Source organism: Coregonus clupeaformis, chromosome 23, assembly GCF_020615455.1.
Source record: "Coregonus clupeaformis isolate EN_2021a chromosome 23, ASM2061545v1, whole genome shotgun sequence".
NCBI classification, from domain to species: Eukaryota; Metazoa; Chordata; class Actinopteri; order Salmoniformes; family Salmonidae; genus Coregonus; species Coregonus clupeaformis.
The window spans coordinates 13,847,212-13,874,777 of NC_059214.1; the positions used below are offsets into that span (position 1 = coordinate 13,847,212).

Consider the following 27,566-nt stretch of genomic DNA (forward strand, 5'->3'; position numbering starts at 1 on the left):
CAGATCTCTACATCAGATTTGTAAGTCACCTAATAGCCTGATGATCAAATCCATGACCAACTTGTTCCACCCATACTATTTCTACATTAACGATAATTAATTTTGCCTGCTCCAAAACCTACTCCTGTGAACAGCCCTCCTGTAGCTCAGTTGGTAGAGCATGGCACTTGCAACGCCAGGGTTGTGGGTTCGATTCCCACGGGGTGTCAGTATGAAAAATGTATGCACTAACTAACTGTAAGTCGCTTTGGATAAGAGCGTCTGCTAAATGACTAAAATGTATAATGTAAGAAGCAGTGAGGCTTCAGAAACCCAACAAGAGGTAACATCTACATGAGCCAATCAAAACACTTTTCTCCTTGCAACAAAGAAAGACCCTTTCATTGGTTCAAATTGCTGCCACGGGAAAAACAACCTTGCTCTTCTTCTTATGAAACCTCTCTGTCCCATTATTTAAACTTGTAACATGACACTATGAACCATTTATAAAAGGCCGGCACCTTCAGTACCATCAAAGTTTTTCTTTTTAAACAACGACATCCAACATAGCAAAACAGAATCTCAGTCAACGACAAGTCGCATCAACGCTGTACAAAGTAAAAGGAGTTAATCTTGTAGAGATGGAACGTCATCTCCACACTGCAGAGAATACATAGGTTGAATAAGAGGCACTGGGGGTAGTTCAAGGTCTCTGCTTGGTTGCTTCGAGATTGTCACTTCAACATGCCACTCTGCGCTGTATTCATGATCTGGTGAGAGACAGTCAAATGTGAGAGAACACCTTGTTTTTCTATTGGAGACAGATATTTGCAGACTCACGCACGCACACACACAGTAGATGTCTGTTTTCTTTGTAGCGTTACATTGTCTGTAAAGGACTTACTCGGATATAAAAAGGGAGATATGAAAGACATCCATTTCACGTGCCTGTTGTTCACATTGTCATATTTTTTATCAGGTCGTTTGATGCCCCAGGGAGGGTATCAAACGCATTGTGACTAAAGCTGTGTTCGAATACCCATACTAACATAATGCATACTACATACCTAATGAGTATATACTACATACTATATATTATTAGTTCATTTTAGTATACTGTAAACGAAAGGTATCCTATTCACCTATTTTGGTGAATGTAGTATGACATCCGGGAACTTCTGGCATACTAACTATATCCATACTATGACCAATAAGCATACTACAGCCTCAATTGGCGTCACAAATAGTACGGTTAGTGCGGTTAGTATGAGTATTCGAACACAGCTTAAGTCATCATTGTTGCTATGAAAACCCCTGACAGCCTCCAGCTGGTTGCGTATAGAAAGAAAAAAAAAACTGCATCATCATCAGCATGAATCCAGCAGAATACTAGCTGCGTGTCTACCTTGGTAAAAGGTGGAGGGTAATTATCAGACAAACCCTGGATAGTCTGGAAGCTCAGAATAAGTACTCAATGGGTAGCTCTAATTCAGCATTCAACAACAGCACATCTATGAGACACCATGTCTTCATTTAAAATGTATTGAAACTCCCAAAAAGGGAAAACAAATTATATTTTTTCACATGGTGAAATCCAGATCCCTTGGAGTGGGTGGGCGATGGTCTTCCCTAAAATATTTACTTGATGATCATCCTCTAAGTCATGTCCTTCCTCTCTCACTCAATACTATGTCTAAACATTGAAGTAGATAAATGCATGACAGATGTTCAAAGACAAACAAATCACATGATTACAAGAAGTGAGTTAATACAGTGCTTTCCTGATGATACGTGGCAAATAGCATTGGACAAATAGAGGAAATATTTGTGTCTGTTATGCAGCTATTCCTCAATACTGTAAATGTGCCCTTCTCTGTATACTACTTGATCGACAACACTAGTTTGTAACTTTGACTCACTAATAGTTAAAGCATTTTGTTTTACATTATTACTATACACAAGTAACCTCAGATTGTAACAGGACATACAAAAAAGGAAGTTGTGTGTCTCCTTACCTTGTGACTGGCTGGTGGATCACGAGCAGAAGCTTTCATTGTCATGGGAGACTTAAGGGAATAAGGCTTTCACACTGCTCGCTGTCCTCTGGCAATCTGAGGGAAGAGGATTATCATTATTATCACCGTCATGATAATAACCATGATCATAATCACTACCTGAATGGAAACAACTAGCATTCAGATAAGAATTGAGTGCCATCACAATATAGCAAATTAGCGTCATAAACGCAAATTCATTTAACTACAATCCCAGCAAGCCTAAAAGCAACCAACTCTATCCATTGTCCTGGATTCAATGTCAGGGAAGAATCTTTAATCACAAAGATTGTGCACATTTTAAGAGTGTGTGTGTGTACAATTATTGTGAAAGTAAAACCTTACAAAGCATAGGCCAAGAAAACAGTAGGCTACAATAGGAAGAGCAGAAAGGGTTTTTCCCAGTACCTTTGAATCCGATGTTTCGAGCAACAAATAAAAGCAAACACTCTTCGTAGCCCCACCATGACAGGGTCCCAGTTGTTGAGGTGGCATAACAGAGTGGCGATGAAGAAGGAGAGGAAGATGGGAACCGCTCCAGCAAAAAACAGCCAGGAGAAACGCACCTGGTGATGGAAATATAGCAGTAAAGAATGGGATGGCTGCTTGTATAGTACACCTATAGATACAGTAAGTGCCAGCTGCCTAACAGTGGGTCGGAAACATTTCAATATTTGCAATATAGCTACATGTATAACAATCACAACCATCTCAGAAGGATGGCTTCTTCCAAGATAAGTGCATTGTACTTGAACTTCACTGTTACTAGCTAGCATGTCCTGTATTTATAAAATGAGAGTTGTTGACTTGACATCTCGACAGACTGGATATCTGACATCAGAAGCATGCGAGTTTTCTAACTATTGCCACAAAAAAAGATATGCTATTTTTAAACTTCAAATGATGCTATATCCCATGCAGTCTACTAAGGGAATAGCCTCTGCTGTTTCAAAGTTAGATCCCCACAGGCAGACAGACAAAGCTCACTCATAACCTTGCTAGACGATACCCTGTGATAAAATTAATTACGCTAAGTGCCACGTGACAAAGCATCCATCACAAACCAATTCCACTTTATTTGACTGACAAACTGACACACCACCTTTGGTAGAGCAGCCATGCTCAAGGGTGTGATGGCAACATGGCCATCCAGTGATAATAGTTCCCCCTCTTACCTTCTGCATATGTCTGCTATGATGGACAGTGGGATGGTGAGGCTGAGGGCCAGAGTGCCTATGAGGGAGGATGTGAGGAAGCAGCCCCTATGGAGAGTACACACAACATTATATAGAACACAGGCAACAACGCTACAATTAAATCAAATGCAAAAATGCCCCTCTTAGGCAATAAATAAAATGTTTATCACTCGGGATAACTCTGCATATCACACTATAGCCCAGTGGTCACCAACAAATCACTGTGCCTGCAGCTTCCACGACCAAAATTCGATACTAGCCTACGTACGATTTAATCACTTTTAAACCCACGACCAGAGAAAGACTGTCAAAGAATACAGCAAAGAGCTGCTGTTTTTATGAGTGAGGTCATGTCTAAGTTTTTATTCAGCACCGTCAACACTGTTTTTATCAACGTCATTACATAACGTGCATCTCCATACTTTCACTCGCACTGCAGCTGCAATGAGTAGCCAAGCGTATCGATAGGCCTGCGTTTTTAAAATATTATTAGCAGCGCGTCGTGTCTTTTAATATCGAGGAATATTTCACTTTCTCTGGTCATAGGAACAACATTAATTTGTGCATGAGGCAGATGCGGTGTGACTTGAGTTTCACCATTAGGTGGAAGACTGTGTCCCCTCTCTCTTGTCAGTCTCACCGGAGGAAAGGAAGGAGAGAGCAGGGACACTCTGCTGCGCTCTACCCCCCCTCCGCTGAGATTAATGCTGTGTTCAAAACAACTGGGAACTTTGAAATCTCCAACTTCATTGTGAACCGTCATCCAACTCGGAATTCCAAATCTTTCTAGAGCTTAGACTTTCCGACCTGAAGATCACTGACGTCATGATTTGACCTTGTTTTAAAAATAAAAAAGCCTACTGCACAAACCTCATTACTACAGAACTGTTTTTATTTGGGTAACATTACATTTTTTTATTATGAGCAGTATATCTCGGCTTGCTTTTTAACTGCGAAAGTGATCTTGACACAGAAAAGGTTGGTGACCACTGCTATAGACATAGGGCCGAATCTTAACCCGAGATATGTGCGGGTAACTAGCATTTTGGTGCAAATCTCCCATTGACATCAATGCATGATTTACGTGCAAGTCCAAGTTAAGCGCACAGATATCAAGTTCGGATTCAAGATACGTGTTTCTGCACAGTGTGTGTACAAGAGTGTACAAGGAGTAGTAAACATATTATGTGGTCGTTCAATCAATCAATCAAACCAATCAATCCATTCATCAACCGAGACGCACCAGAGCCAGAGGAACTCGGAGAGCACAGTGCCGATGAGGCCGTTGATGAGGACGTAGGTCCACACTAGCTTGCTGGGCAGCTCAAAGGCCTCAAAGCCTGTGTAGTGAAGCATAACGAAGCCTGGCCACAGGAGGAGCAGGTTGAACAACCCCACGAACCCTAAGAGACACAAATAAGAGAAAATGACTACTTTATTACTACTTACTTGTTATTGACATTTAGCGCTATTTGCAGGTGAAAATGTTATATATTACAAACCTTTCATTTAATAGAATGACTGTATACACAATCAATTCAGGATCATTATACGGAGTTATATCAGTGAAGAAAAAAAAGCATCTGAAAATCAGCAACAGACCAAGCTGCCACACCTGACTCTAGGTGAAAAATCTGTCGGTGTGCCCTTGAGCAAGGCACTTAACCCTAATTGCTCCTGTAAGTCGCTCTGGATAAGAGCGTCTGCTAAATGACTAAAAATAAAATAAAAAAATAAGGACCTAACTATGATCTACTTCCCAAAGACCATAGAGATGTCGTGCTTGTCCTCCCCACCCACCGTCCTCTTGATCATGACGATGTAGACTGCGTACAGCGCAGCCCCGGCCAACGACCACAGGGAGACTGAACCAACACGACTTCATTGTTTTGTTGTCTTACGCTAATACATCCCTGTATCACGAGTTACAACTCATGGTTACACTCCAAACTTTTTTTTTTCTTTCTACAATGCAAGCAAACGTGACATCGTGGCATGGCTTGCACTTCAAGAGTTGATTTAATGCTTAAATAATACATTGTATTTATATAGCACATTTCTAGGACACAAAGACAATAGTAAATCAAGTACAGTACAATAGAAATAAATACAATATGAAGTGGGACAGGAAAGTAACAGGAGGTAGGAAAAAAGCCAAACAAAAACTAAACGGTTTTGAGGAAGGATGTTTATCTGGAGTACTTCTATCTCCATGGTTACCTGTAGTGCCCTTTCCATCGGGGCTGTCCATGCTGGAAAAACTGACCAGAGCCACTCCTCCCACGCTATGGGGAAAGAGACCAGACAAACAGTGTAACCACAGATAATAGTAAGAACCCAGAGTAACTACAATAATTCAGCTGATGTCATGGCTTACCTCAGAGCCACAGCTAAAAGCTTGGACAGAGTAAAGCGGTCACTGTTGTTACTGGGAAATATGGCCGCCAGGATGAGGGTGAAGAGACCTGGTGAGGAGGACAAATACCAGCGAGAATACCAACAGTGTTCAACCTGTTCAAGGTGACATGTTGAAATACACATGCTGCAGTTTTCTAACATCGTAACATTTCTTTGCAACAATGTTATTACAAAGGAACATCCATGATCCTACATGTAGAATTAGCTGTGACGCCACATTTAGTGTACGGACTAACCTGAAGTGGAGGACAGAACGTTCACTATAGCAACCTGAGTCTCCGACAGGGCCTCTTGGTAGGAGAGGTTGGCTAGGAACAACTGTGAGGGAGAGAAGTAGGAGGGGGAGACGTGTCAGCATGACACACTTCTGATGTGTACCAAATATGGTAGATTGCCCTATTACTCGTGTCTGTAATCTTCCCTCAGTTCTGTGTCAATGCTCATGTGCGAAATGAGTTACGATACAAAGATTTGTTTACAAGCGCAAAGTTTGTAAGATAAAAGAGTTCAGGATTCTGCATGCATAATGTATTATTTTACACAAATGTACACTATTCATGAAGGGCAAACCCCAAAACCATGACTTTTTTCAAATAATGCACAATTTCTTCGAGAAAACTGTTGAAATAAACATATATTTTGGTATCCACATATGTATGTCTTTGGTTTGCAGTTGAACAAAACCCCCCAAAATTGAATAATTTACAAAATCTTAGCTTATTCCACAAAGAAATCCTAAAATGGCCCGGACAATATTATTGGCACCTTCTAGAAGTAGTTTGATGCAGGTGATTCTCCTTTACTTTGGAATTGAACTCACCTGTGGTGAGTTAAAGGTGCATGCAATATAAAAATCACTAATTCAAGCAGTTTGAATAGAGAAAAGGAATCATTCTCCTGTTTTATGTCACTGTGTGTACCACAATGAGCAGAAAAAAATTAAAAAATAATCTGAGGACCAACACTTTATGTTGCGTTTATATTTTTGTTCAGTGTAATTTAGAGATCCAATTATATTTCAACAAAATAATGTTGCAGGAATGCTAATCCTATCTGTTTCTAACTACATAACTGATTTCAGAACAATCTGAGATGGTGGGTGTCATGACTTGCTGAAATGATATGGAACAAACCTAGGGGTATTCTACAGCAAACACACTGCAGCAAAACTAGTAGTACTACCAGCAATAACTCATCAATGATAATAACAAACTTTGTAGTTAACTCACCTACTACTGACAGTTAACAGTAATGTGACAAATTCAACTACTTAGATTAAGTTGACAGACATAAAAAAGCCTATATTGCCTTATGCATTTGAACCAAATCCCAAATGTAGATACTCCAAAGATGTATTTAAGATATTGACTTTTCTTCCTCCAACTTAATACGGAGGTGCCCAGCTAGTATACAGAAGTTTGAGAATCTACCAAGTAAATAAGTCTACAGACACTAACAAAACAAGTTCCCTCACAGGATGTAACTCACAACAAAGCAGAAGAAGAAGCTGATCTTGGCCACATCGGTGACTGTGAGCTTGTCCCGCACCTCCATGATGTTGCTGAAGCGCAACCGCTGTTTTTTAGAGGCTGAGAGGTGGGAGGGATAGAGGGGTACAGAGAGAGCAAGAGAGATCAGTGTTTTAGGCCTTTGTGTCTTTGTAGAAAAAGCTAATAAAGTGGTAGCTAGATGGATCACAGCATGACAAATGAAATGAACGAGACAATGAACCCTTCATCTAATGCATGCTTTTATTTTACTTATCTATTCATTTTAGGAACCAAAACAATGAGTATTTAGCACAGCTGTTTTCTAAAAAGCATCCGGTGCCCTATACTGAGCTTTAGGCACAATAATAGCATGGGATTGAATTGGGCAGCTTTGAATGGACATTTGAAATTGTAGGACCCTGAAAGCATATAATCATTCTATAACAATCAACCCAGACAGAGAAATATGCCATCATCTCATAATGAGCAACAACAGAGAAAACTAAGCCGAGGGTCACTCAAAGGTGAGACCGAGTTCTCATGAGACAACCTTTTCTTTCACATTGTTTATCGACTCACTCTCATGGGTCAAACCTGAGGGACATCACATCTCATCAGAAATACTGCACCAAACATCTTGGTTAGATGTAAAATTTCGCAAATAAGACCTCCTCGGCAAAAACGTAAAAATCACAGATTTCTTGATTAATTCTGATAATTTTGAGGAAGTGTATACTGGCTATTTTGTTGCTATGGTGTCTCAAGAGGGACAGACAGTAATATTACTTTTAATGGAGTATGCGAGGCACAGACGTTAGAATCACCTAGTCGAGTTCTGCTAGGAGCAAACCGAACCTAGTTTGTGGGCACCTTAAAGGGATATACGAGCGTTCCTGCATCTCACCGGCAGAAACGGGCCAGCTACATTTCCTGTTTGTAAGCAAACCACAAGGAGGACAGCCCAGTGGAGGTGTATTGAATTGATGGGGTTGCCATGTTATCAAACTTTGAAAAGTGATGCTATTCATCGATTTTCCCCTTTACTTCAAAGAGGAAGACATCAGCCAATATTAGCGCAGCATAAAGTAAGTCAAGCTGAGGTAACACAGCTAATGTTACCTAGCTAACTAGCTAGCGAACTACATTTGTTTATTACATTTACGTCATTTAGCAGACGCTCTTATCCAGAGCGACTTACAAATTGGTGCATTCACCTTATAGCCAGTGGGATCAACACTTTACAATGTAAATTTATTTATTTAAATTTTTTTTGCGGGGGGGTTGGGGTAAGGGAGGGGTAGAAGGATTACTTTATCCTATCCCAGGTATTCCTTAAAGAGGTGGGGTTTCAAATGTCTCCGGAAGGTGGTGAGTGACTCCGCTGTCCTGGCGTCGTGAGGGAGCTTGTTCCACCATTGGGGTGCCAGAGCAGCGAACAGTTTTGACTGGGCTGAGCGGGAACTATGCTTCCGCAGAGGTAGGGGAGCCAGCAGGCCAGAGGTGGATGAACGCAATGCCCTCGTTTGGGTGTAGGGACTGATCAGAGCCTGAAGGTACGGAGGTGCCGTTCCCCCTTACAGCTCCATAGGCAAGCACCATGGTCTTGTAACAGATGCGAGCTTCAACTGGAAGCCAGTGGAGTGTGCGGAGGAGGGGGTGACGTGAGAGAACTTGGGAAGGTTGAACACCAGACGGGCTGCGGCATTCTGGATGAGTTGTAGGGGTTTAATGGCACAGGCAGGAGCCCAGCCAACAGCGAGTTGCAGTAATCCAGACGGGAGATGACAAGTGCCTGGATTAGGACATGTGCCGCTTCCTGTGTAAGGCAGGGTCGTACTCTCCGAATGTTGTAGAGCATGAACCTACAGGATCGGGTCACCGCCTTGATGTTAGCGGAGAATGACAGGGTGTTGTCCAGGGTCACGCCAAGGCTCTTCGCACTCTGGGAGGAGGACACAACGGAGTTGTCAACCGTGATGGCGAGATCATGGAACAGGCAGTCCTTCCCCGGGAGGAAGAGCAGCTCCGTCTTGCCAAGGTTCAGCTTGAGGTGGTGATCCGTCATCCATACTGATATGTCTGCCAGACATGCAGAGATGCGATTCGCCACCTGGTTATCAGAAGGGGGAAATCTAAACCAACATCTAGCTTTCATAATACGCTGGCCAGACATTCCAAATAATATCAATGTAATTAGCCAGCTGCTATCTGGCGATGTGACTTGTAACTTTTTAAGTTAACGTTAGCTTCGTTAGGTTACATTAGCTAGCTAGCCAACTACCGCAGAGGCTAATATGAATAACGTTATGTTCTATTTAGAGTCCGATCCCATCAACATCTGGAGCGGCATCAACATCAAGCTCAGTACCAGGAACATCTGTCACCTTCTAAAATCTTACTAAAATCTACGAAATATTTCCATGACTCCATGATAAGCCCCGTGTAGCTCAGTTGGTAGAGCATGGCGCTTGCAACACCAGGGTTGTGGGTTCGTTTCCCACGGGGGGGCAGTATGAAAATGTATGCACTCACTAACTGTAAGTCGTTCTGGATAAGAGCGTCTGCTAAATGACTAAAATGTAAATAAGCAAATAAATATACTGGAGCTAGGCATAAATATGGTCTGTGTCTTGTCATAGTTGGTGTGTTTACAAATAGGCTACAGTTCTCTCTGTATTATGGAGGCATAGTTGATTGAAGGCTTTAAGTCTAAATTGGAGAAAAGGCAGTATTAGTAAGAAGGGGATGATTGTCTCACCCAATGTTCAAGAATGGCCTTTTTCCCTTTATTCAAGTTACAACCACTCACTTTCAGTTATTTGAAAAGGAAATCATCTTCCAGATATCACTATTTCCAAAACAAGCCATAGAAAGTTGGTTGCAATTTCAATTTAATCCTCCAGAAACGACATAACAAATAATGCAACAAATATTGTGGTTAAACTCAAATATACTAATTGACAAAAAAACTTTTTTTTTTTGACAAAATGTTTAAAAAAGGTATAATCTTTGTAAATGTGGTCCTCTGTAGCTCAGCTGGTAGAGCACGGCACTTGTAACGCTAAGGTAGTGGGTTCGATCCCCGGGACCACCCATACACAAAAAAAAATGTATGCACGCATGACTGTAAGTCGCTTTGGATAAAAGCGTCTGCTAAATGGCATATTATTATTATATCATCGGTAGGACTGGTTGAGTTATGTCGCACATGCAGCTAACAAAAACATATGGAAATGTCTGCTCTACCCAAAATTACAACCAAATAATTGCACCCTTACCGTAAAAATGGAAGAGGAAAGTGGAAGGAGGAGAAAGTAAGGAACTTGTCTGTCGGCCTTGCATTAAAGAACATAATTGGTTAAGGAAAACTGTGATAAATAAAAAGGTATATCAGTTTCATTTAAGGACCAAAGGATCGACAGCCGTCCCATATACAGTGAGGGAAAAAAGTATTTGATCCCCTGCTGATTTTGTGCGTTTGCCCACTGACAAAGACATGATCAGTCTATAATTGTAATGGTAGGTTTATTTGAACAGTGAGAGACAGAATAACAACAACAAAATCCAGAAAAACGCATGTCAAAAATGTTATAAATTGATTAGCATTTTAATGAGGGAAATAAGTATTTGACCCCCTCTCAATCAGAAAGATTTCTGGCTCCCAGGTGTCTTTTATACAGGTAACGAGATGAGATTAGGAGCACAGTCTTAAAGGGAGTGCTCCTAATCTCAGTTTGTTACCTGTATAAAAGATACCTATCTACAAAAAGTATCAATCAATCAGATTCCAAACTCTCCACCATGGCCAAGACCAAAGAGCTCTCCAAGGATGTCAGGGACAAGATTGTAGACCTACACAAGGCTGGAATGGGCTACAAGACCATCGCCAAGCAGCTTGGTGAGAAGGTGACAACAGTTGGTGGGATTATTCGCAATTGGAAGAAACACAAAAGACTGTCAATCTCCCTCGGCCTGGGGCTCCATGCGAGATCTCACCTCGTGGAGTTGCAATGATCATGAGAACGGTGAGGAATCAGCCCAGAACTACACGGGAGGATCTTGTCCAATGATTCCAAGGCAGCTGGGACCATAGTCACCAAGAAAACAATTGGTAAGACACTATGCCGTGAAGGACTGAAATCCTGCAGCGCCCGCAAGGTCCCGCTGCTCAAGAAAGCATATATACAGGCCCGTCTGAAGTTTGCCAGTTTGCCAATGAACATCTGAATGATTGTGTTTTTCTGCTAAGGGGACAGGGCAACTTCACCGCATCAAAGGGACGATGGACGGGGCCATGTACCGTCAAATCTTGGGTGAGAACCTCCTTCCCTCAGCCAGGGCATTGAAAATGGGTCGTGGATTGGTATTCCAGCATAACAATGACCCAAAACACACAGCCAAGGCAACAAAGGAGTTGCTCAAGAAGAACCACATTAAGGTCCTGGAGTGGCCTAGCCAGTCTCCAGACCTTAATCCCATAGAAAATCTCTGGAGGGAGCTGAAGGTTAGAGTTGCCAAACGTCAGCCTCGAAACCTTAATGACTTGGAGAAGATCTGCAAAAAGGAGTGATGAGGTGGCGGATGGTCTCCTTAGGGATCTCCTCCCAGACCTGGACTAAAGCATCCGCCAACTCCTGGACAGTCTGTGGTGCAACGTGGCGTTGGTGGATGGAGCGAGACATGATGTCCCAGATGTGCTCAATTGGATTCAGATCTGGGGAACGGGCGGTCCATAGCATCAATGCCTTCCTCTTGCAGGAACTGCTGACACACTCCAGCCGCATGAGGTCTAGCATTGTCTTGCATTAGGAGGAACCCAGGGCCAACCGCACCAGCATATGGTCTCACAAGGGGTCTGAGGATCTCATCTCGGTACCTAATGGCAGGCAGGCTACCTCTGGCGAGCACATGGCTGTGCGGCCCCCCAAAGAAATGCCACCCCACACCATGACTGACCCACCGCCAAACCGGTCATGCTGGAGGATGTTGCAGGCAGCAGAACGTTCTCCACTGCGTCTCCAGACTCTGTCACGTCTATCACATGTGCTCAGTGTGAACCTGCTTTCATCTGTGAAGAGCACAGGGCGCCAGTGGCGATTTTTGCCAATCTTGGTGTTCTCTGGCAAATGCCAAACGTCCTGCACAGTGTTGGGCTGTAAGCACAACCCACACCTGTGGACGTCGGGCCCTCATACCACCCTCATGGAGTCTGTTTCTGACTGTTTGAGCAGACACATGCACATTTGTGGCCTGCTGGAGGTCATTTTGTAGGGCTCTGGCAGTGCTCCTCCTGCTCCTCCTTGCACAAAGGCGGAGGTAGCAGTCCTGCTGCTGGGTTGTTGCCCTCCTACGGCCTCCTCCACGTCTCCTGATGTACTGGCCTGTCTCCTGGTAGCGCCTCCATGCTCTGGACACTACGCTGACAGACACAGCAAACCTTCTTGCCACAGTTCGCATTGATGTGCCATCCTGGATGAGCTGCACTACCTGAGACACTTGTGTGGGTTGTAGACTCCGTCTCATGCTACCACTAGAGTGACCAAAACATTAGCCAGGAAGCATAGGAACTGAGAAGTGGTCTGTGGTCACCACCTGCAAAACCAGTCCTTTATTGGGGGTGTCTTGCTAATTGCCTATAATTTCCACCTGTTGTCTATTCCATTTGCACAACAGCATGTAACATTTATTGTCAATCAGTGTTGCTTCCTAAGTGGACAGTTTGATTTCACAGAAGTGTGATTGACTTGGAGTTACATTGTGTTGTTTAAGTGTTCCCTTTATTTTTTTGAGCAGTGTATATATATATTTTATTATTTTTTTTAAAAATTTTTAACATGGGGGATTGGAAGTGATGCAGACAATTACATTGATGGAAGTTACAATCTATCTGCAATATTAAGCTGATCTACCCAACCCCCTCAAAAAAAAAGAAAAAAAAAAGAAGGGGATGGTTTGGGTGACTGACTGGTGTCTGTTTGGGTGGGTATTTGCGTTTGAAGGTTAGTATGCATTATCTATTGGTATTAGGGGGGTTGGGTGGATATAGTACCTTGTTTGAGTAAAATGTATAAAAATATAATGAGACGGACACTTTTTACATCATGCAGGTTTCTCCGATCAAATAGCCTAACCTAAATGGCGCTCAATCAAATAAAAAATTTGCTTTAATGTTAACATATCATAAAAACAGGACAGGTCAAAGTAAAATGGACAATCACAACTGTCGTCCAGGAGTTTCACCCAATTGTCATGATCAGTGGTTTCACGTTTTAATCCTTAAATCTTTGACAAGCTTTTCATAGCGGGGGGAGGCCTTCATACGGGGAGGCAGGTAGCTTAGTGGGTAAGAGCGTTGTGCCAGTAACCGAAAGGTCGCTGGTTCTAATCCCCGAGCCCACTAGGTGAAAAATCTGTCGATGTGCCCTTGAGCAAGGCACTTAACCCTAATTGCTCCTGTAAGTCGCTCTGGATAAGAGCGTCTGCTAAATGACCAATTATTATATTATTATTATAGCGAAAAAATAAAACACTTCTGCATTTCCCGCTGTGTAAACACATAGTAAATAGGCTCACGAAAACTCCTGATAATGTTGGGTAGCTGATATTCAGAGCTTAAAAAGACAAATTGATTAGTCACAGGAATTAGAGATGTTTTGTTTTTTGTTAATTAAAATGCAAATCAATTGATAAAAAATTTTACATACGTTTTTCTGGATTATTTTGTTGTTATTCTGTCTCTCACTGTTCAAATAAACCTACCATTAAAATTATAGACTGATCATGTCTTTGTCAGTGGGCAAACGTACAAAATCAGCAGGAGCTCAAATACTTTTTTCCCCTCACTGTATATGCCCTATATGCCTATGGATTAAGAACCAATTAAAGGGTTAAAACAGAGCCATGATGAAATGGCTCTAAAGGTATTTTTCCATTACATATATTATAATATGCTTAACAATAGTAGAGACATTTCTTTAGTGCAAATGCTGTGCTTCTGAGAAAGGATGGTTCCTTCTAGCTACTTGCAGCTGGTCTGGCGTGCAGTCAAGGACATGGGATGGAGATAAACTTCAGGAACAGATAGACCTGTATTGTTTCCATTTCTCGTTGCTTCTGAGTAACCTGGTCACATGGTCAAGACAAAGAGCCTCAGAATGACCACAGTTTTTCACTTCATCCTGTCTTTTACTATCTTCCAAGGGCGCTTCTGTGTGGAGATATGAGTAGTAATGGAACTAATGTTATCACTTGTTTGTGCGCTATGATCCAATACATATAGCCACCAGAAGAAGGTCAATGGAGGGTGGCTGTTTGGATAAAGAGGGGGTTCCGATATAATATGAAAAGGAGACCAAGCAGACATGGGGATAGACAGGAAAGAAGCTAGACAAAGAAACCATAGTGGCTCAGATATGATATGAAAAGATGAAGCTGTATAAAAAGAGAGCTCCAAGTCTGGGACGGCAGTTGCTCTGCAGACCAGCTCAGCTCTATCGCTTGTGTAATAAAGTCAATCTTGATTCGACAAAAACTCTGAAAGTACTTTGTTTGTTTGATAATTTTCTACAACAGAATCAGGACCAATAAAGCCAGTGCTACAGCCTGTTTTAAAAACGGTAGGCTTACCACATACAGTGGGGAGAACAAGTATTTCAAACACTGCCGATTTTGCAGGTTTTCCTACTTACAAAGCAAAAATCCAGAAAATCACATTGTATGATTTTTAAGTAATTAATTAATTTGCATTTTATTGCATGACATAAGTATTTGATCACCTACCAACCAGTAATAATTCTGGCTCTCACAGACCTGTTCGTTTTTCTTTAAGAAGCCCTCCTGTTCTCCACTCATTACCTGTATTAACTGCACCTGTTTGAACTCGTTACCTGTCTAAAAGACACCTGTCCACACACTCAATCAAACAGACTCCAACCTCTCCAAAATGGCCAAGACCAGAGAGCTGTGTAAGGACATCAGGGATAAAATTGTAGACCTGCACAAGGCTGGGATGGGCTACAGGACAATAGGCAAGCAGCTTGGTGAGAAGGCAACAACTGTTGGCGCAATTATTAGAAAATGGAAGAAGTTGAAGATGACGGTCAATCACTCTCGGTCTGGGACTCCATGCAAGATCTCACCTCGTGGGGCATCAATGATCATGAGGAAGGTGAGGGATCAGCCCAGAACTACACGGCAGGACCTGGTCAATGACCTGAAGAGAGCTGGGACCACAGTCTCAAAGAAAACCATTAGTAACACACTACGCCGTCATGGATTAAAATCCTGCAGCGCCACGCAAGGTCCCCCTGCTCAAGCCAGCGCATGTCCAGGCCCGTCTGAAGTTTGCCAATGACCATCTGGATGATCCAGAGGAGGAATGGGAGAAGGTCATGTGGTCTGATGAGACAAAAATAGAGCTTTTTGGTCTAAACTCCACTCGCCGTGTTTGGAGGAAGAAGAAGGATGAGTACAACCCCAAGAACACCATCCCAACCGTGAAGCATTGAGGTGGAAACATCATTCTTTGGGGATGCTTTTCTGCAAAGGGGACAGGACGACTGCACCGTATTGAGGGGAGGATGGATGGGACCATGTATCGCGAGATCTTGGCCAACAACCTCCTTCCCTCAGTAAGAGCATTGAAGATGGGTCGTGGCTGGGTCTTCCAGCATGACAACAACCCGAAACACACAATCAGGGCAACTAAGGAGTGGCTCCGTAAGAAGCATCTCAAGGTCCTGGAGTGGCCTAGCCAGTCTCCAGACCTGAACCCAATAGAAAATATTTTTGTTTTAGATTCCGTCTCTCACAGTTGAAGTGTACCTATGATACAAATTACAGACCTCTACATGCTTTGTAAGTAGGAAAACATGCAAAATCGGCAGTGTATCAAATACTTGTTCTCCCCACTGTAGATGGGCATTCATTAAACTCAATTTCAGGCAACACTGTAGGCTAGTAAGCGCGGACCGATGCCTTTTGAACGTTTTTTTGTGCAGTTCGGACCGGCCTTGATTTCAACATCCAAGGGCATAGATTTTTGGTCCGGTTGAAATCAGGTTAATTTTTGGTTTTGAATGAAAGTTGAAAAAAACTTTTTTATAGACGTCTATGTTTGGGCCAAATCAAGGCTGGTCCAGACCGGACAAAATCTGAACCAAACATGGACGTCCATGATTCGTTCAGATTTGGTCCAGAAAATATCAATTTTTCAACATCCTGGAAAATATGTATTTTAAACATATATTTTCAACTTTCATTCAGAACCAAACTTTAACATAACATCAACGTCTGGAAAATACATATTTTAAATGTAATTTTCCTTACTGGGACTATTCTAGTTTTGCAGGGGGCAGCGTTTTTTGGTTTTGCCTGGGACAGCGGAACGGCAAGGACCGGCCCTGATTGATGGGAACAAAGTAGTAAAATGTTGGATAATCACTGACTAGTGTGTCTCCTACAGACTAATCCTGCTGCTGATGACAATGACCTTGACACCAGTTTTAATAGTACAGAGCCTGTAGACCCATATGTACAAAAAGTCCAGCAATTTCTTAACGGTTCACCCGATATGGATGTTGAAAATACCCTCAAATTAAAGCTGACAGTTTGTACCTCATAGTCATTGTATAATTTCAACAAAAAAATGTGTCACTGTCCTAATACTTTTGGAGCTCACTGTAGCTCCAGTGAACCTGTAAACTAGTACCTCCCCCGTTTTGAAAAGCCTGCCTTCGAGGGTGGGAACAATTCATTGGGCTCCCGTCAGGCTGTAGTCTTTACAAAGCCAAGCAAAATGAGACAACCTAGAAATCCTGCAATGTCCTGGCAGATAGTCCAATGGCTCTATCGAACAAGGACAACCATATCTACTCGCTGCTAGCGTGATCATGCAATTGGCAAAAGACAAAGGCCACAATAATTGCTACAAAACATGACTTCATTAATTTCTTGATCAGACAGCAGGCTCAATCAATCAATGACGTCATTGGTTGAACTCTCCCGGCGCACAAAATAACAAAAATACAGCTATAGTGCACAATTATGTCTGAAGCACCCTCTCATCACTCATAATTGTAGAGAGGCTGGAAAAACACCCCAAATAGTGTCTAGCGGCGAAGATTCCCTTTAACAGTCCCATTCTACAACCTCATTATTTGCCAAGGTCTTTACATGTAAAGATCGACCTTAGCCAGTAGCAATGTGTCTAATGATTATTATGTGCAATGTCTTGACTTTTTTTTTAATAATTATTTTTTTTTCATTTCATTTATATTTTTGAAATGTCTGATGTTTGTATGTTGTCTGTTCGTATATATAATATTTTTCTTGTTTATTTGATCACCTGACTGGGGACTGCAGACGGAAATTGGCTGCTGGCTCAATCTGGTAAAACAAATATTTTCTTCTTAAGCAGGGGTGTCAAAGTCAAATGGACGGAGGGCCAAATAAAAAATTTAGCTACAAGCCGAGGGCCGGACTGTTCGAATGTTCATTGAAAAATTTTTAAATGACGCATATAGTCTAGTGAACCTAATTGAACCTACTGAAAACCTAACAAATATATTCCAATATGATCAGATAAATAAAGCAATATTTTCTTATGGCTCTGTCAGTAATCTTTAATTTTCAACAGACACAAAAGACAAATTTCCTTTATATAAAAATCCCCATAACATGAACATTAAATGAAAGAAACCGGTATTCAAGGCACCATCAGTAGCCTATATTTTCTATTTTAGCAAAAGTGGGCTAAATTTACTTCAAAGAAAAAAACAATAATAGCAATTTTCTATCATCCACTCAACTGAAATATTTTTTAAATATAATTGGATTGAAATACAATAAAATAAAGTGCAAAAATCTATTAATCAAAAACAACACTTTGTTTAAGGAGAAGTAACATGCAGTGAAAACAAATATTAAACTTTAACTTTTAAACTTGAACTGAGTAAAAACTCTAAATATGTGATTGCACAGTAATGTTCACTTGTTTGAGGTTGAGGGTGATACTTGGTGGTGTCCCATCTTTTCCACAAGTTCATCAATGTTCGGGGTAAGGCTCTGAGCTGAGGAAATCCTCAGAATTGAGTGGAGGTGTTCAGCAGTAAGTCGACTTCTGTGTGATGTTTTGTTCAGGTTCATCAAAGAAAACAGTTGTTCACACAGGTATGTGCTGCCAAACATAGACAACGTTTGAGCAGCCTGGATGCGCAGCTGGGGCATTGTGTCGGGGAGGAAACGGGCGAACTCCGCAGCACCCACTGCCGCATATTTTGCCCTCAGTGCATCATTGCATTGGAGGTCAATCAACTCCATTTGGAGGTTTGGTGGTGAGCTTTCCACGTCAACAGCAAATGGGTTACCGAGCAGTTCCAACCTGCTTTTTTGTGCTTCAAAGTCAGCAAATCGGCGTCGAAAGTCAGCGGCAAGCATACCTATTTTATCAGCCAACTGTGCGCTCGGGAACGCACTGGTAGAGAGCTTCTCTTTCATGGTCTGGCAGCTGGGAAAGTGGCTCAAATTTTCTTTCCGCATCTGCGTCTCCCACAGAGTCAGTTTGGTTTTAAATGCCTTCACTGTACTGTACATATCAGAGATGACATGATCCCGACCCTGCAGCTGCAAGTTCATTGCATTCAGATGACTCGTAATGTCACACAGAAAAGCCATTTCACACAGAAACATTTCGTCTCGGAGTTGTGTTGTGTCTTTCCCTTTGCTGTCCAAGAACAGACAAATCTCCTCACGAAGCTCGAAACATCTTTGAAGCACCTTTCCCTGGCTTAGCCATCGCACCTCTGTGTGATAAGGCAAATCACCATGCTCCGTTTCTAACTCCGTCAGAAATGCCTTGAACTGGCGGTGATTCAAACCTTTGGCTCTGATAAAGTTAACTGTGCGCGTGATGATGCTCATTACATGCTCCATTTTCAAGGCTTTACCGCACAACGCTTCCTGGTGTATGATACAATGATAAGCTGTCAGCTCACCTGTCGCGTTTTCCTCTTGCATCTTTTCCCGTATCTTCGCCACCAGTCCGCTCCTGTGTCCACACATCGCAGGTGCTCCGTCGGTTGTCAAACCCACGAAGTTTTTCCCAAGGCAGCTCCATCTCATTTACACATCTTGACACCTCTTCATACAAATCATGCCCCGTAGTTGTGCCATGCATAGGACGTAAAGCCAAAAACTCCTCTGTCACGCTTTAGGCTGGAGTCCACTCCGCGGATGAAAATTGACAACTGGGCAATGTCAGAAATGTCGGTGCTCTCATCCACAGCCAAGGAATATGCAATGAAATCTTTTCCCTTTTTCACAAGCTGCTCTTTTAGATTGATGGACAACTGGTCTACTCTCTCGGCAATGGTGTTTCTGCTCAGACTCACATTTAAAAAGAGTTGCCTTTTTTCTGGGCAAACTTCGTCACAAACTTTAATCATGCAGTTTTGATGAAATCCCCCTCCGTAAATGGCCGGGCTGATTTAGCGATCTCTTCTGCCAAAATAAAACTGGCCTTGACAGCAGCCTGGCCTTGTGATTTGGCTTTTTGAACAGAGCCTGTCGAGATTTGAGGCCTCGTTTTAATTCCTCTGCCTTTTGTAGCCTTTGTTCCATGTCCATATTCTTGTTTTTGTCCGCGTGTTTCGTTTCATAATGTCGTCTCAGATTATACTCTTTCAGTACCGCCACACTTTCTCCACACAGAAGACACACAGGTTTTCCAGCTACCTCCGTGAACATATACTCCGACTCCCACCTTGTTTGAAACCCCGGTTCTCAGTGTCCACCTTCCGTTTTGCCATTTTTGATGGGTATCTGAAAGTTAATTTTACTGTGATGCTGACGACTGCTGTGCCAATAAATATTGAAATGAAGCAGCCTACTGCTCGGTGCGTCACCGTTGCATTGTGGGAAATGTAGTATTGGTGCGTGTAAAAGATCTGCGGGCTGCCGGCTTGCTGCGGTCTGCGGGCCGGTTCTAATAATAAATCAAGATCATCCCAGGGGCCGTAAAAAACCTTCTCGCGGGCCGGATGTGGCCCGCGGGCCTTGACTCTGACATATGTGTTCTTAAGTGTACTGAGACTGTTGTACTGTACATTGTCCCTCTTCAAATAAAGTTTTTTTCGGAGAAAAACCTACAATTTAGAATGTTTGCTTGTGATATAAATCATTGTTGCTACGGTTTTGCATTTCATATCCAAGGGACTCTAGAATTCGAAACGTTTAGTCAAATTGTTGTGACAAGATGAGGAGCCAATACAACTCGAGGGAGGGAGGCAGATGGGCACCGGTTGCCAGTCAAATCACAGGACCATTCGTGTTTGTAGCCAGGGTGGGAAATGAACACCCGCCACCCGCCAAATGAGGGTAGATTTTGGCATTGGCGGGTATGAATGTCTGTTTCACAAGCCACGTTGGCGGGTGGTCACACACAGCATTTGGGAACAGTTTTTTTATTCCAAACCCCAAATGTAGAAGTTGGTCAAATTGACCTGACAGGCTACTAAAGTGTGACTTTGTCCTCGTGTTTCTTGGTTAGTTACATCGTTTTGTTCACACACTAGGTTGTTTTTCAATATTAGTTTGAGTTTGCTGCAACTCTGTGGCTAGCACAAACACAGAGATTCTCATCTCTGACAGACAGACACCGAGGGGCAGCTGATCATTTTTGTCTCACCTAATGACTCAAATATTTGAGGGTACATTGTGCTTGATTGAACATGGAACACTCCAAAAACCTTTTATTCATGTACCTTTAGTAATGTCTTATCATTAAAACACTCAAATAATTTAATTGTGCTCCTAAATGTATTTGTGTGCTCCTAAATATCAACTAATGTACTCCTTGTAAACAATCTCAGCGTTACAGCCCTGAACTAATAATAATAATAAATAAGCCGTATCACTCAGCATTTTGTGGCAGGGCAGGCACTTTGTTGATTGAGCAATATACCACATTACTTCTTACTAGTAATACATTTATTGTTTTAGAAATATTACAAAGCATGCTCATAATTTATTTGTATTTTATTATTGGTGTAATTATGGCGAAAACTATTTTGGCTGGTAGAAAATCTGAGTGGGCTGGTAGATGTATAAATCTACCTACGACAGTGCCTGGTGGACCAAAAAGTTAATTTACCACCCTGGTTGTAGCCTGTTGAGAGGGCCTATGTTTATCTATAAACCATGGATATCAATAAAGAAATTCAAGTTATGTGAGGATCCTTATCCCCACCGTGGTCAGGATGATCATATTCTGTCTGTCAATCATGAATTTGACCAGATCTAATCTCTCTGATTTAGAGAACAAAGATTGCCCATAGGGTGAAACAAGTAGCCTCAATTATTGAAAATTGAAAAGATAATCTCAATCACCAAGAGAGTTCACAGGATTCCTACGCTACAACGTGATGAAATATTGATTATTTAATGGTTTCTTTCAACAACGCTCATTATTTGTAGCTGGTGAATTTAAGAAAATATATCAGTTTTAAGGCTTTATTTCATCTACTTTCCTAGTCTGTTGGTTAGTCTACTAAAGGTTTTATTTCTGTATATAAAAAAATAAGTTTTAATTCTCACTGGAATCACAGTCTCCATTGGCACAGTTTGTCTGTTCTGTGGGATGGTCCTGAAACTTCACTGGAACGTACAGGGGTTCACTCTGAAGTAAGAAAGAAAGTCTTCAACTAATGCACTTTACTAAAAGCATTACTTATCATCACATTTATTACAGTATATTCAGCCAGCCAACAGTAAGATCTAAATACGAGTCAGGGAGAATACAAAAAGCAAATCAACTATACTCACTAGGGTATGGTCATTCAAACTGGTGTTGTTGATACAGGGGGTAAAGTAGGCTTCGGCATCAGCAAACTATGGAAAGGTGCTGTAGGTTAGACTGGGCTGTTTGGTCATAGCAAATCAACATTACCTTAGTATCAACGCCCACTTCTAATTTACTGCATGCGCTAAGCAACCATTTATCTTTAGATGGAAACAACAATGTTTTGTTGCCCCCCTGTGGTTGTGGGACATCAGTGCTATACGTACAAAGGCAGCGTGTCGTCCCCGGAGACTGCCCGTGCACTGCTGCCTCCATGGCCTCCACAGCAGGAACCCCAACAGGTACAGCACAAACATGGAGGTCTTGGTGAACGTGCTGAAGAAGGGCTTATTGTACTCCTGCCGCTTGAATATGTACTGGGGGAAAATAGAGGTGAAAAAAGTATGACTTACTGTACGAATGTCTGGCACTTCAAACCAATCCAGTGCTGATTATTTATTATATTTTTATTTGGGGGGTGAGGTCACTTTGAAACTATTGAGATGTGGCTATTCCTAGTACAGTGCGGCCTAATTCCAAACTGTCCCCTAGTCCCTAAACCCTTGCCCCACTAGTAGGCAAGGTGGAGTTACTACCATATTCCTATTCAATCCGTTCAGATCTACACAAGTGCCTATGGGGTAGGGGTTAGGGTAAAGCATTGTCTTATAATTGGGCACTAGTCTTAAGATTGAGCATATTAGCCGAAATAAAGGGTGCCTAACCAGGCCACCCATTTCTGCAGTGCTGCTGGTTTTCATTTCTCCCTGTGCACTGTAATTGTCTGTAGCTTGCACTTGCCAATCAGTTCAAGCTAAAAAGCAAATACAAGAAGAAGTAGGACTGTGGCTCACGAAACCAGGGGAGTTGTGCGCCCCTGGACTACAGGAAGTGCTAGTGTCTTACTGAGGTGAGCTCGGAGGAAGCCACCCAGATGACGTCCACCAGCAGGAGGATGACCACTCCCAGGGCCATGCGTCTCTGCTGGGTGACCGTGCTGCCCTGAGAACCCATCCGGTTCATGATGAACACCCACACCATCTGGACAATGCTGGACAAACACACAAACACAGACATGTTATTACACACGCACACACACACATTTCAAAACTTTTCACAAACTAATTCCAAAAACAGATGTCTGGGAGATGTTCTTCAGATGTGACATAGTGACAGTACCTGGAAATCCTAATACAGGATTCTTCAGAGTTTTGGACTTTCTGACTCAGGACAGGCAGGAATCTGAAACAGTGTCAAAGTAGATAATGAGAAACATTGTCCAACAGTCCTATATGGAGTGCACAAAACTCATCAACCGCAATCTATTATCCCTTCATATTGTTATGCAACACTGAACATTACTGTTGGGGTGAAAATCCATATAGATATCTGAAACCCAGACAAAGATGATATAGAATAGGCCTAACTGTTTGGTGAGAATGGTTTCACAGGACACAAGAATGTGGGTTTTCTTCAGAGCCACCTCAACCAAAACTTCTTTGTGACATTACAAACTCATTTTAACAAATTTTTCTCACATCTGTACACTTTTCAACTGGTTTACCCACAAATATTAGAGCTTACAATTACTTTTTAAGAACTCTTTAGGATTTTACCGGGTCGACCCCAAGAAAGGCACGTCGGCTAAATGTTGTCCCGATATGAACGTTTTAGCCTGCTCTAGGTGTTGCTGTGCAGACCAGTTCAGGAAAGAGGAACACAAACATGGGGCTTCACAGGCACCTGCAATGAAATGGGAGAACCAAATTAGAACCAGACTATGTTCATTATCATAGCTAACACAATTACAAACCTAATTTTTGAACAACAGAAAGACAGGCAGAGGAAAGGAATAAGAAATCAATCAGCAGAAAAGAGGTAGGCCTCCACACAGACGGGTATGACGGGACTATTCACTGATTAGTCTGAAAAGTCATTGAAGTATGTTATGCTCTCCTAATCATAGCACATAAGCCTAAATCACTCCTTCTAGATTTGACTAAATGCACATTTTTGCACCACCTGAGTGAACACATGAAGCTCTCTCATGGGTGTATTTACTGAAAACCAAATGGAAGAAAATGGGCCAAAACAGGGACCTACCTGAACTTGTCCTTTTGAAACATGGCCTATCCACAACGGGACTTGAGAAGACTCATGAGACCATAGTCCTACTGGTAAAATGCAGTTGGTGGTACTTTAACCGAAAAAGGTTGGGAACCACTGGATTAGTAGAAAGGGAGCGGATCATGAATGAACGCATTCATTGTTCATAATGTTTACTCAGTGCGGCCTTAGCTAGGCTAGTCTACTAGGGAGGAATCATGTGTGCTAACGTTACAACTATGCAGAAGTTGATTGATCCTTTGCAAAAGGTGTTTCAGATTTGCATTATTTAACTACAAAAGTAGCCTGCATCCACAGCAAAGAACTGTGGAGTAAATTATACATACATTCCCGATGAAGGTCAGAAAAAACGTACTGGTATTTTTAGCCAAGTAGCTAAGTCAAGTAATCATGGTCAAGGAGGAATGCACAAATAAAAACTCTGCAAAAAAAGAAACGTCCCTTTTTCAGGACCCTTTCCTTTAAAGATAATTTGTAAAAATCCAAATAACTTCACAGATCTTCATTGTAAAGGGTTTAAACACTGTTTCCCATGCTTGTTCAATGAACCATAAACAATTAATGAACGTACACCTGTGGAACGGTCGTTAAGATACTAACAGCTTACAGACGGTAGGCAATTAAGGTCACAGTTATGAAAACTTAGGACACTAAAGAGGCCTTTCTACTGACTCTGAAAAACACCAAAAGAAAGATGCCCAGGGTCCCTGCTCATCTGTGTGAACGTGCCTTAGGCATGCTGCAAGGAGGCATGAGGACTGCAGATGTGGCCAGGGCAATAAATTGCAATGTCCGTACTGTGAGACGCCTAACACAGCGCTACAGGGAGACAGGACGGACAGCTGATCGTCCTCGCAGTGGCAGACCACGTGTAACAACACCTGCACAGGATCGGTACATCCGAACATCACACCTGCGGGACAGGTACAGGATGGCAACAACTGCCTGAGTTACACCAGGAAGGCACAATTTGTTACACCAGGAAGACCCCCCCTTTGTTCAGGGACACATTATTCAATTTATGTTAGTCACATGTATGTGGAACCTGTTCAGTTTATGTCAGTTGTGAATCTTATGTTCATACAAATATTTACACATGTTAAGTTTGCTGGAAATAAACGCAGTTGACAGTGAGAGGACGTTTCTTTTTTTGTTGAGTTTATATTTGTCAAAGGGGTGAGATGAGTTTGACACGTCACTCTGAGTCTGACAGATTACTGTCTGTAACACTATAGTTAGTTGGAGGTAGTGTTTGCAGAGCTGCCCTTCATTTGATAATCAGAGATCTTTCTAAGCAGCTAGCTAGCTCGATTCATCATTCATAGGACAAACAAGAGCGAAAGAGGGGGTAGTTAGCTTGCTAACAAGATAATCAATATCTTCCTCTGCTCGCAAGGACTCACAAGCTTGTTAACTAGCTGCAACATCATGCCGATTAGACAGCCGTTAGCAAATGTAGCTAGCTAGTTAACCCGAATTAGTTTGAAATGAATGTAACAAGTTATTTTTGCAATATTGGAAATGCAGTACTAGAGCCATTATTATTAGATAACGCGTGAGCTAGCTAGTTTACAGCTACATACAGTAGCTAGTTAACGTTACCATCAACAAATCATTCGTATTTACCTAGCTAGCTAGCTAGATGATAAGTAGGTTTCGTTCTATTTGACGTGGTCGATAATTCTTCGTCTTTGCAGGAAAATACAACAGCTTGATCGTCGGTAATAAATGTAGAGTATGCGATGATGATAACCCATATCTACACAAACTGGTTTGGTTGTAAACATTAACAATCCTTGTGATTCCTGGTCAGGTGACTCTGCTTAGGCATTTAAATAAGACGCTGAGACTTGGGATATGTAGTCTTAATTCGGCGCCATGTAGAATATTTTACACTCAACAAGACTTCATTTTCCATGAAGCAGCTGGAGTGCAGTTCGGGTTGGTAGAAAACCTACATTATTTAATTGACATGTAGACCTACACAGAATCAACAAATTGATATGGGATGTATATTTTATTGACATGTACAGTATGAAAAAAGATATACATTAATCAAAGCAATCCATATATTGAAGGAAATACTAATATATATCGCAGTATTAAAAAACAACAACAACAGTTAAACAACCATCAATCTAAATCTACATATCATTGGGGGCATGTGTCAACATTCATTTATCAAATTTGATTCATCAATACAATTAATACGATTGTTGAAGCAATACTATAATGGCTACCATTTTAAAGATTAATTCCATTTGTTGAAGGAATACTATACCATATATCAGTTATTTGGAATAAAATAATTGCACTAGACTAGTGCACACGCCTGAGAAGAGGACCATTGTGATATTGCAAGGTTTTAGAAATCCATAATCCATGCCCTTTTTCTCAGATTTGTCAGAAAAACAGAGACAGTGGGAACCAGACAGATCTTTTGAAGGTCCTCGTGCAAATGCTAAATGACATATTGCATCTGTCTGATGATAATGATGACCCATTGTATCTGATGGCAATTTTGGAAAGGTCTATTAGAAATTGTGCAGAATTCTTTGGCTCGGATTTGAGAAAAATTATGGAATTATATAAAAATGTAGTGGGATGAAAACAACATACTATACACATAAGTATATGACAACATAGACAAATTGGAAGGAAGTCAAGTATATGTTGACAAAATAGATTAATCCATTGGCTATGAATTTCGCACTGTCTAATCCATGTTTGTATTAGAATGCAATGGGTTAATTATGTAGCTAACACTGTAAAACTCATTCCTGGCCCAGAGAATGTGTGTATTTAAATTGATGTGCACTAGGCCAAAGGTCAGTGACTGAGATGTGTGTATCTCATACTACTGCAACATTATATTATTTTATTAGATGTTATTAAGGCACAACCACCTATTGTGTCACGTTTTATTCGCCTGCAGTGGTGTAGTGCTATTATTTTAGGTGAGGGAGAAAAAATAAAAACATTAATGACGTCATCATTTCCTCCATCAAAGTTTGTACCAACAGATGGAGCCTATTTAATAGCCTATCATTATAGAATATGCATTAAATGCATCCTCCAATTGCAACATCTGGCTATGCCCACACACATTGTCTCAAGAAAAGGTTATATTTTTAATACCCTCAAACACCAAGTTAGGCATATCTCATTTTAAAATAGGCCATCATCACTGTCAATCGTGAATTATAATTCTTCACGTTTTCATTTGATTTATCTCAATCAGTTTCATGGGAATATGCATTTAGATCTTCTTGAATTACTGTTTCGTCGGCGAATAAGAGCAAATGGTGTTAAACTATTAGCCTTTTCTTGTATGTTCAATCAAACTTAGTGATTGGCGGACTCTATCCTAAAATCTCATTAGAAATTAGGAGGTGTTTTTGGTGTAACAGTAAAGTTATACTATGCTATGCTATTATATTCAGTTCTGTTATTTAAATTCATAATT

At 41.5% G+C, this 27,566-nt stretch overlaps 1 protein-coding gene across 1 annotated transcript; it reads right to left on the reverse strand.

Moving 5' to 3' along the window:
* Positions 1 to 208: 208 nt before the first annotated feature.
* Positions 209 to 27,260, reverse strand: LOC121536099 (solute carrier family 35 member F5). The gene is made up of 16 exons (XM_041843400.1): positions 27,239 to 27,260; positions 23,590 to 23,716; positions 23,153 to 23,215; positions 22,880 to 23,024; positions 22,201 to 22,350; positions 21,958 to 22,023; positions 21,730 to 21,811; positions 7,136 to 7,236; positions 5,884 to 5,965; positions 5,607 to 5,694; positions 5,450 to 5,514; positions 4,473 to 4,632; positions 3,209 to 3,295; positions 2,442 to 2,599; positions 1,995 to 2,090; positions 209 to 749 (listed from the first exon to the last, which is right to left on the reverse strand). The coding sequence occupies exons 1-15, from the start codon at positions 27,258 to 27,260 to the stop codon at positions 2,047 to 2,049; spliced, it is 1,440 nt and encodes a 479-aa protein (XP_041699334.1). The 3' UTR covers positions 209 to 749; positions 1,995 to 2,046.
* Positions 27,261 to 27,566: the final 306 nt, after the last annotated feature.